Source organism: Eschscholzia californica, unplaced genomic scaffold, assembly GCF_041429995.1.
Source record: "Eschscholzia californica isolate CP2 unplaced genomic scaffold, dmEscCali1.0.p SCAF_5, whole genome shotgun sequence".
Classification (NCBI taxonomy): Eukaryota; Viridiplantae; Streptophyta; class Magnoliopsida; order Ranunculales; family Papaveraceae; genus Eschscholzia; species Eschscholzia californica.
The window spans coordinates 14,468,312-14,479,341 of NW_028238472.1; the positions used below are offsets into that span (position 1 = coordinate 14,468,312).

General features: G+C 37.6%; 1 protein-coding gene across 4 annotated transcripts; it reads left to right on the plus strand.

Annotated features, from left to right (window-relative positions):
* Positions 1-1,271: 1,271 nt before the first annotated feature.
* Positions 1,272-8,832, plus strand: LOC147537322 (uncharacterized). Of its 4 annotated transcripts, none has more exons than XM_086639182.1 (12): positions 1,272-1,398; positions 1,884-4,157; positions 4,281-4,388; positions 4,463-4,563; positions 4,675-4,765; positions 4,877-4,987; positions 5,086-5,151; positions 5,974-6,033; positions 6,542-7,099; positions 7,287-7,406; positions 7,493-7,612; positions 8,119-8,832. In XM_086639182.1, the coding sequence occupies exons 2-12, from the start codon at positions 1,929-1,931 to the stop codon at positions 8,185-8,187; spliced, it is 3,633 nt and encodes a 1,210-aa protein (XP_086495308.1). In that variant the 5' UTR covers positions 1,272-1,398; positions 1,884-1,928; the 3' UTR covers positions 8,188-8,832. The 4 variants fall into 4 exon arrangements, with proteins under 4 accessions (XP_086495308.1, XP_086495310.1, XP_086495309.1 ...); XM_086639184.1 differs by having other exon boundaries at positions 8,218-8,832; XM_086639183.1 differs by having other exon boundaries at positions 1,298-1,333.
* Positions 8,833-11,030: the final 2,198 nt, after the last annotated feature.

Sequence of the window (11,030 nt, forward strand, 5' to 3'; positions counted from 1 at the left end):
TCGAAAGCTGTTTGGAGTTGAATGTTGGTCTTTTTTAACTGTATGTTTTCACTAGCCGTTTGGGCAATTAATGAAGTTTTATTTCCAAAAAATAACTACTATCAAGTTCGACTGAGTACAATAGTCAGACGGGCCGGCCCTGACTTTTCAGTGGCCCGAAGCGAGGTCTGAAAATGTGGCCCCTTCTATCAAATTGTAAAACGTATAAATGTATTACATGAAAATCGTAAGTACCACAAAATATTTTCATCAAATTTATATAACAAAAATAGTTTTTTTGATAATTACAATCACTAAAATTTTGTTCTTCTTAAATTTTTCGATGCAAAGTCACTAATAATCGTCGAATGATCAAGACTGACATCCACATACTTCTCAATAGATAATATAGCTAACCCGTTTAACTGTTCTTGCGACATAGTGGATCGAATATAAGACTTAATCAACTTCAACTTAGAAAAACTTCTTTCTGCATAGGCAACAACAATTGGTATGGTTAACATAATTCTATAAGAAACCCATGTGTTCGGGTAACAACCTTTCATATCTTTCAAAAAATCTAGTACTTTAATTGGTCTTTTGATCTCATTCGGTAAAAAATGCTTCAACAGTTTCAGTTCAGAAAATAAATCTAGTTCGTCTATGTCATATGACTCATTATGCTTGAAAAAGGTTTCAAAGTGACCACATGAATCTCTATCACCATCATCTTGGGTAACTTTTTTAACTCAAATAGAAAACAAAATATTTCTTTGTACTTCTGAAACGAAACAACTTACAAAGAAAAACAATAAACTTTGTTTCTAGAAATTGAATAAGCAGTCCGGTTCGGCATTTTGGCTTGAAGAAAGAAAGGGATATTGGGACTTCATGATTTGGATATTTAAAAAGCATTTTTGTTTCATAAGTCAAACAAACTGTTGGGGCTCGTCCTTCATTTAAAGATCATCAAATTTGGTGGCCCTTTTTACTTAAAATTTGTTAAATGGGGCCCTTATAATTTTCTTAGAGAGTTGGGCTTCTTATATATTTCTTAATGAAATTAATGTCTTGGTGGCCCCTAAAAACCGGTGGCCCGAAGCGACGCTTTGTTCGCTTTGGTCCAGGGCCACCCTTCATTTAAAGATCATCAAATTTGGTGGCCCTTTTTACTTAAAATTTGTTAAATGAGGCCCTTATAATTTTCTTAGAGAGTTGGGCTTCTTATATATTTCTTAATGAAATTAATGTCTTGGTGGCCCCTAAAAACCGGTGGCCCGAAGCGACGCTTTGTTCGCTTTGGCCCAGGGCCACCCCTGTCAGAGAAAGCTTTATAATTTCAACTTCAAACCAGGTTAAGAGATCTAATTCGTCTCTTTCTATATTTGCATGTTCATCACTGATTTGTTCTTTCACAAGGTTTGATGCTTTCAAACCCTAATAATACTTCCTGTTTTGTTAAAATTTAATGCACAAAAGGATTTCAGATTGTTTTGTTTACAGTTTCTATTGTATAGATAGATTACTTTCTAAGACCACTGTAGAATCTTCAAATTTGTTCCTATTAAATTGAAGAAGACACAAGAGATATAATTATCAAAGGTGCTTTCATTGATAGAATTGGGTACATATTTATAGGAGTGTACATTAGGGTCTGTAGAGAAATTATAAATAAGGAAACAATACAAAGAGGAAATAATTAAATTACAATTGCTATACTATTTATTTCTTTCTATCTTGGGGAGATATCTTCCTTGTCTTCAATATACTTCAATAGTTCCTGGTGGAATTTTTTTTTCTTATTGTTTCCAAGTTCAATGGAAAATGTAGAGTTTTTGGGGTTTCCATTGTGAATTGGAACTCTATCTATTAGTTTCTGATTCTCTGTAACTTTTTATGTGTAGGATTGAGTGGTGAAAGGTTAAGCTTATTCTGATTTGGTTTATTCAATGGGTCGAAAGAAGCCTAACGCTCGCGACGAAGACAACCCGCCTGCTCCAAAGGCTGGGAATTCCAAATCTAAGAAAAATTCACATGTCATTGAAGATGATGAATATTCCATTGGGACAGAGGTATCTGAGGATCCCATAAAACAAGCTGTTGAAGAAGAAGAAATTGCACCGATGGCTGGAAAGGAGAAGGGTAACAAGGTAGATAAACCTAAAGATGAAGTCGATGAAGATGATGCTCCCACCATTGTTTTCTCTGGTAAAAAGAAGCCGAAAAACAACAAGGGTGGTACCAGTCTACTTAGCTCTTCCGCTTTTCATCACCTCAATGAGGATAATGGGGAAGACCCCTCGGAAGATGGTGACAATGCAAAACTGAATAATATCGTAGAAGAGGATGATATCGTAGAAGAGGAGGATAGTGAAGATGGTGACAAGTCGAAAAACAAGAAGGGTGGTAACAGTCTACTTAGCTCAATTACTAGCATTGCAGATGAAAACGCTGATGAACAACCTTCTGTTGTCAACAGCACTAATGAAGCTGGCAAGAACATTAGTGTTGATACCAAAGCTAATAAACTGGGAAGTGAGGGTGTGATGGAGACCTCAAAGAACAAAAAGAAAAAAAAGAAGAGTGGAAGAACTGCTCCAGAGGAAGATGACCTAGACAAACTCCTTGCGGAACTCGGTGAAGCTCCCTCTGTACCACAACCTAGTGCTCGTCCCGAAGAAGATAAGGATCCTTTTCGGCCCGAATCAATAAGCACAGGTGATGCAGTGGTAGAGAAGAAGGAAGCTGAAGCAGAAACCGGGGAATCTGCTGCTGCAAAGAAAAAGAAAAAGAAGAAGGAAAAGGAGAAAGAGAAGAAGGCAGCAGCGGCTACTTCCGTGGTAAAAAAAATAGATGTGGCGGAAGATAAGTCAGTGGAAACGAAAAGTGAAGTTTCTGATAAGAAAATCCCCAAGCATGTCAGAGAAAAGCAGGAGGCAATGGCGAGGTGGAGAGAAGCCGAAGAGAGGCAGAAGAAGGAAGAAGAGGAAAAAATTAGAAGGGAAGAAGAGGAGCGTCAAAGGCAAGAGGAGCAAGAAAGGCAAGCGGAGGAGGCTAGGCGGAGGAAAAAGGAGAAAGAAAAGGAGAAGCTTCAAAAGAAAAAGCAGGAAGGGAAGTTTCTAACACCTAAGCAGAAGGAAGAAGCTCATCGACGGGAGATAATGAGAAATCAGATTCTCGCGAGTGGTGCTGCGCTTCCCTCTGCTGACAGCGGGACTTCGACAACCAAGCGACCGAAGTACCAAACCAAGAAATCTAAACAAGCTGTTTCTCAAACAAATGGTGCACCTACCGAGACAGACGAAAACCAGTTGGATATCATTGCTGACGGGGATTCAGTGGAAGCTGAGCAGGTTAAAGTAGAGTCAGCTGTAAGCGAGTCTCCCGAGGAAGTGATTGTTAGTAATGAAGTTGAGGAAAAAACAGTTGAAGAGGAAGAAGAAGAAGAAGATGATGCAGAATGGGATGCAAAGAGCTGGGATGATGATGCTGTTGTCAACTTGCGTGTTAAAAGTGCTTTTGCTGATGAAGAAGCTGAGGTTGAACCTGAACCTGAACCCTTGGTTGTGGTGAAGAAAGACATCAAGAATGTCACACAAACAGTTTCTAAGAATGCAGAGTCACTTCCCCCGAAGCCCGCTACTGCTTCCAGAAAAACTAGTTCTAAATCTACGGAAACCCAAAGTATTGAGCATTCCAATACAAATGGTTCACCAGTTGATGTTCCGCAAAATAATAAGAAAAAGGATTCTACACCTAAAGGGCCTTCAGTGGCACCATTGTCAAAGAGTGGAGACTTGCGTTCTCCAATATGCTGCATCATGGGACATGTCGATACTGGTAAGACGAAGCTTCTAGACTGCATCCGAGGCACTAATGTTCAGGAAGGTGAGGCTGGAGGAATTACACAACAGATTGGGGCAACCTACTTCCCTGCGGAGAACATAAGAGAGAGAACCAAAGAGCTAAAGGCAGATGCCACTTTGATGGTCCCTGGTCTTCTGGTTATTGATACACCCGGGCACGAGTCGTTCACAAATTTACGTTCACGTGGCTCAGGTTTATGTGATATTGCTATTTTAGTCGTGGACATAATGCATGGACTGGAACCACAGACTATTGAATCGTTGAATCTCTTGAAAATGCGGAATACGGAGTTCATAATTGCATTGAATAAGGTGAGGTGCTCTTTTTCTTTGATAGGTCGGTTTTAGGTTCTATTAAGTTGTTTTGAGTTATTAGTTTAGAGTGAATATTCTTAACAATTGTTTTCTTGTCTATGCCATTTTTTAATTTAAAAGGTAGACAGATTATATGGGTGGAAGACCTGCCCAAACACGCCTTTTATAAAAACTATTAAACAGCAGTCAAATGATGTGCTAAATGAGTTCAAGATGAGGGTGACTCAGGTAATTATACCACTGAACCTTTTGCTTCCTCTGACATGAGTTGTAATGATAATAATTGGTACTTCGGTTATCAGATTGTTACCCAGTTCAAGGAGCAAGGTCTGAATACTGAGCTGTACTACAAGAACAAAGAAATGGGCGAAACTTTTAGTATTGTTCCAACAAGTGCAATCAGGTGCTTTATCAACCTAAGCTTGTCTTGGATATACGACTGTAGGATGCATTAACACACAATTTGTGAATACTTTTCTGAGCTGTTTTTGTGTCTGCATGTGCAAATTAACAGTGGAGAAGGCATCCCGGATTTGCTCTTATTGTTGGTCCAGTGGACTCAGAAAACTATGAAGAAAAAGCTCATGTTTACCAATGAAATCCAGGTTTACATTATTCATTTATATGCATCAAAGAAGTACTAATCATAGTATGATGTCCATCAAAACTAGTGGGTTAACATAATTTATTCTTTTTATTTTGGTACTGTGTTACAGTGCACAGTGTTGGAAGTTAAGGTCATTGAAGGCCTAGGAACTACCATTGATGTTGTATTAGTTAATGGTGTGCTTCATGAGGGAGATCAAATAGTGGTTTGTGGAATGCAGGTATACCTTCTTCTTATATGTAACAGTAGTGAAGAATTAGGATGTTTTGACACTTTTTTCTTCTGTAAGCTTCTTACATTCACCTGTGCTTGCTATAGGGGCCTATTGTTACTACAATCCGTGCATTACTCACTCCACATCCAATGAAGGAACTCCGAATAAAGGTGACTTATTATATTCTTGTGGCGAGTGTTGTGCTCAGTTATACATCCATTATAATCCACACCTTACTTCTGTTGACTATGTTTCGGCAATATGTAATTTGTGCTGGTACTAGACTTAGCAACTTTGAAAATTAAAGAGATGACATGCTAGTGAAATCCTGAAAATTGGGGGAGGAGTTTTTTGAAATTAGATGTATAATTACTTTATTTTTGGTATTAACTTGCAGACTACATTTTTGCCCCATCTATAAATTTTTTTTACTTTTATCTCTCCACTCCCATTCATATATATATATTAAGAAACTATAAATGTTTCATTGATTTCAGAGGGCTTGATTTTCCCGTGTTGTAATTTTTCTCCGTTATGTTATGTTTGACTTTTGGAAGAATTGAGTTGCGATTTGTGGTTGTATGGTCGGTCTTAAGCAAGAAAATGTAGATGGAATAGCCTTAGAAAATAAGTTTAGGTCTGAAAGAATGTTACATTTTTTACTTCTTTTCCTTTTCGTTCTTCCTCCATCATCCATTATATTTCATCTACATGCTAAACTTTATCCCCAAAATGCAATTGAAAGTAGAAAATGATTCATTATATCATTGCCCTCTTCCTCGCCAATTACCATTAACTCAATTGACATGGTTATTGTTCCTACACGCAATTTATATGCGAAAATGAAATGATTCGCTCCAATATTTCTGCTTGAGTTAACTTCCAAATAATTATAACTGATGAGTGTTCAGATATCTTTGTGCGAGAAGAAGCTTTAATTTGTTCAGAAATCTCAACGCTGCTTGACGAGTTTCGTGTTTTGCTTTCTCTAGGGTTCTTATTTGCATCATAAAGAAATCAATGCAGCACAGGGTATCAAGATCACTGCCCAGGTATATACTAGTTTTGCACATTATTTCAGAAATGATATATAGTAATACTGTTGAGATACATGATACACGAGATGCTTGAGAAGGTGAAGATATGGAAGATATAATTTCTTATATCAGGATATCTCTTGTAACTATGTAATGAAAATAATAGATAGATATTATGTAGTTTCCTAGTTTAGTTAGAAGAAACTAGGAAACCCTAAACCCTAATTTACTCTACAAATAAGTGATGTGTTCTATGAGTTTAAGCATTCGATTACTATTCGACTATTATAACGAATCACCACAATAGTGAGGAATAAATCATGTAGCCGTTGTGGCTTTCTCCGATGATGTAGGTCGTGAATATCCGACTAAACCTCGTTAAACATGGTGTTCTTGATTTATGTTCATCTATCTCCAATTATAATACAGTCGTGATTTTAATAAATACATGCCGATGATTAAATATGTGCATGCGCTTTTACATCTTTTATGGGTATGTTCTAAAAATGTAATTGTTTTTCAGGGCCTTGAACATGCTATTGCCGGGACTGGGCTTTATGTAGTGGGTCCTGACGGTGATGTGGAAGACATCAAGGAAACAACAATGCAAGATATGAAAAGCGTAATGAGCAGAACTGACAAGAGTGGGGAAGGTGTTTGTGTGCAAGCATCGACACTCGGGTCATTGGAGGCCTTATTGGAGTTTTTGAAATCCCCAGATGTGAACATTCCCGTCAGTGGCATAAGCATAGGGCCAGTACACAAAAAAGATGTCATGAGGGCCAGTGTGATGCTTGAGAAGAAGAAGGAATATGCCACCATCTTGGCATTTGATGTGAAAGTGACACCTGAGGCCCGCGACCTTGCTGAGGAGTCTGGTGTAGAAATATTTACTGCTGATATTATATATCACTTGTTTGATAAGTTCAAGGTTTATATTGATAATCTCAAGGAAGAAAAGAAGAAGGAAGCAGCAGAAGAAGCAGTATTTCCATGTGTTCTTAAGATCATGCCTAATTGTGTTTTCAACAAGAAGGACCCAATTGTTTTGGGTGTTGACGTGGTTGAAGGAATTGCTAAGGTATCATTTTATTTACTTTTCTCGGTTACCTCGACCTAGTCATTGCTTTGACCAAGTATCGTTCTTCTTAGTACTAGCTAATTGAAACAGCATGACTGAACTTTCCGACTCTTCAGAATTTAAGTTATATAACAATCTCTCATGTGTTGGTTCCGCGACATTTTATGTTGATTTGGTCTGGTCTCAGGTCGGGTGTCCAATTTGTATTCCTTCAAAGGAATTTATTGATATTGGCCGTATTGCATCAATCGAAATTAATCACAAACAAGTTGACACAGCCAAGAAAGGGCAGCAAGTGGCCATAAAGGTAACTTCTGAACCATACACAACAAAAATGCCTCAAGAATTTATTATTTTCTGTTGGGAGTTGCAAACTTTTTCTTTTTTGTGCAGATTGTGGGTACCAATGCCGAGGAGCAACAGAAGATGTTTGGCAGACATTTTGAGATGGATGATGAGCTTGTGAGCCACATTAGCAGGAAGTCAATTGATATACTGAATACTAACTATCGGGTAACTAATGCAAAACCATACTTCAGGCTTCTTTCTTGTTTGCTGCAAAGATTGATCTACTATTTAGACTCTTTCTCGCACTTTCTATATAAATGGGTGGATGGATCGACAATTTAGTGTCTTCCTTCCTGTTTTCCATGAGATGGATCGACGATTTGGTCTCTTCTTTTCTACCAAATTGTGTAGATAAATTAGGTGTTTCTGGGTTTTTGTTTTATTCCGGCTGACAGAATGTTAGTTTTTGTTTGACTGGTGTGAATGTCTGAGTCAAGCTGATTTTTCTGTTGTCTGCATCCGACATAAAATAATTCTGAAGTAGAAATCATTATCCGAAATATCCTGAAATTGTTATCATAATCCTGACTAAGAAAGGGCAGACCTAGACGAGTCTTACCCGGACATGAAAAAACAAACACTTACTGGTTTTTTAGAATCCTTCTTGTTTTTGACCAATGGTACACAATTTCGTGTCTAACCTTATTTGCTTTACCACCTAATATTGACAGAATGATTTGTCTATGGAAGAACGGGAATTGGTTGTGAAACTGGGGTCTATCTTCAATTTTGTGTTCTAACCGTATTTGCTTTATCACCTATATTGACAGGATGATTTGTCTATGGAAGAACGGAAGTTGGTTGTGAAACTGAAGACTATCTTCAAGATCCAGTAATTCCAAATCTATGATTTCTGCTACTGTACCCTAATGCAAGCAGGGAGTTTGTTGGACCTCGCAATCAATTTTCAAGTCCAACGAGAAAGAAGATGGTTCTTTTGCTCCAAAGAAGGGGTCTTAATGTAAGTGGAAATGAGTCGTAATAGAGGGCGGAGCCAGGTAGGGGCAGTCCCTGGCTGCAGCCAGGGGTCCAATTGGTTGGTTCTACTACATATGTTAAATTATAACAAGATTGAGTTCCATCCGAGATGGTTGGCTCTCGAGTCTAACGCACCTCGCATCCTGAGTCCCTTCACCCTAAAATCAAAGTTTGTTTTTATTGTTTGACTTAATTCCCTTTTGGCCCCTTATAATTTGTATTTTTTCACTTTGGGTCCCAATTTGTACCCCTATGTGTGAACCAGATTCTTTTTTAACCCATTATTTTTGCTAAGTCAAGTTTCACCCTCTTTTTTGAAGTTTCATCCTGTGTTCTAGTAACTTCTTTGTCCTTGAATTACCAATAATCACATGCATTATTAAATCGAAATTGTTAGTGTTTCTTAAGTTTTTGTTGTTTAAGTCATTAACAAAATTTCACGTAGATCTTATTTCTCTTCATGTCTTGTTTTGGAATCACTAGTTTTGTATTGAAAAGTTGAAATATATATGTAATGATAGAGAAGATATCATATATGAAAATTTTGCTCTCTTCGTAATTTTAGGCTAGTCCAGGCTAATTTAAAATCCTAGCTCCCCCCTTACTAACAGTAGTTATAGTAATATTAGGTGGGAGAAGAGAAAAGAGAAAAAAAGGATAATTTACTTACTGATAACAATAATATGCAAAGAGAATAAAATTTGTGTTGTTTCATTGTTTTTTCCGCGATTTGTTACTACTTGAATCACCATATTTTCTTTTTTGAGATTTTGAAGTTCTTATAATATTCATGACTCGTATATCTGAATTGAACTTATTTTCTTCAAAGACTTGACACATTTTGACACAGTTCTTATTTTTTTGATAAGGTCGTCGTAACAGCGCGATATTAGCTCGCACAGTTTAGTTTACCAGTTTGAGGCTGATCAATACTCTTTGATCACACAGGTACATAATCCCCCAGGGTTTAATACACCGACTTGTATTCTTGCTTCCCAAAACAGTCTACAGGGTTAGTCTTCCTCGTCAACACAAACTCCATCAATACCTCAGACACTAGGGCAATTTTACCGTATCTACATTTGAAAAACAAGGGGGAGATAGAGGGGCAATCAGCGGGTCTGACCAAGAAAGTGTCGAACTGGCTCCTGTGCGGAATCTGGTAAGGGAAGTTGGAGGCTCAACTCGATTTGATTTCAAGACAAATTTAAAAACCCACTCGGACGACCATGCTTAGTTGGTTGTTCTTTCTTTTCTCTAGACTTCAGTTCCGGTCAGAGTTTAGGTTGGGATATCTAGGTTCGCTTCCACCTTCTCTTGCCTTGAGGCAAAACGGGACTTTAAGGTGTCGCCCCACTCCCACATACCTCACTCGTTGTTTTACGATCCAGAGTGGAGCTTTAACCAGGCATGACCTAGTTTACTTTAGCGTAAAAACAAGATTTAAGACACCAAGGAAACTCATATCGACTTCTCAATTTTGAGTTTAGGTGGCAGAGCTTCAGGTTCGCCTCCATGGTGACTTAGATTCAGGTCGACTTATTTGTTTTTCAGTCGTTTTGTTGACTTCTTGACTTGGTAAAAATGACCATGATTTGACTTAGTAGTTTTAACCTCTTTTTAAGAACTATGGGATGCTTTTATGGGAGGCGCTATTAGCAATATCTGGGGCCGTTTTAGAACTTCATTTTCTTATTTGCTTAGAAGGGGTTCAAAAAATTAGGCATAAAACCCAAACTCTTTGATTGTTCAAAAGACCTCCACAACCCCGCTTAAACTTCTATGAATTTGTTCAAATCAAACCCAAAATATTTGTGAAGTGAATTTGTCTAGTCTTCGTTGGCACAAACCTGTGCAAAGCTTGCGAGACTGCTAATACATATAAAAACCAGTTGGATCCAAGTGCATTGTTTTGCTATTCAAGAAGGAATTTGAAACACATCGAGACGATCCAATAGTGTTTTTGATGAGAAAGATCAAAAGGTATGTGGACCAACGGGGCCTCGATATGTAAATCTAATAAAAAAAAAAGGTGGCCAATACGTAGACAACTATTTTTCTTTTGTGGACAACTATTTTCGGGCCCGGTGCGAGTCAATTATGCTTGACTTAGTTGATTTTGATTTAATAAGAGGACAACTCCATAAAGTCTTAAATACTAACAGTTACTAACTTGTGGACCATTAACAAAAGTAATAGTAAAAAATTGAAAACCTAAGTTGTCTTCTCCTTCATCATCTTCTTCTTCTTTCTTCTTCTTAGTCTTATTCTTATTCTTTTACTGCTACTAAAAGTAAACTATAGTTTCTACCACTTCCGCTTGTTTTTTATCAAACCCTAGATGGATGAAGAAGATAAAACTCATCAATCTCTTCTTCCCTTGTTTTTTAGTAAACTATAGTTTCAACCACTTCCTTTTGTTTTTTAGTGAACTCTAACTTGATGGTTTTTTTAGTGAACTCCTTACTTCCTTTTGTTGCTCTTTATCGAATCCTATTCGATTTTTCCTCCCACTTGTCTTCTTTGAAGGACCTTCCTTTTAATGAAGACACCATCGAGAGCAACAATCTCATTGTGTTTCGATGATTTGTGAGAAAACCTCGTT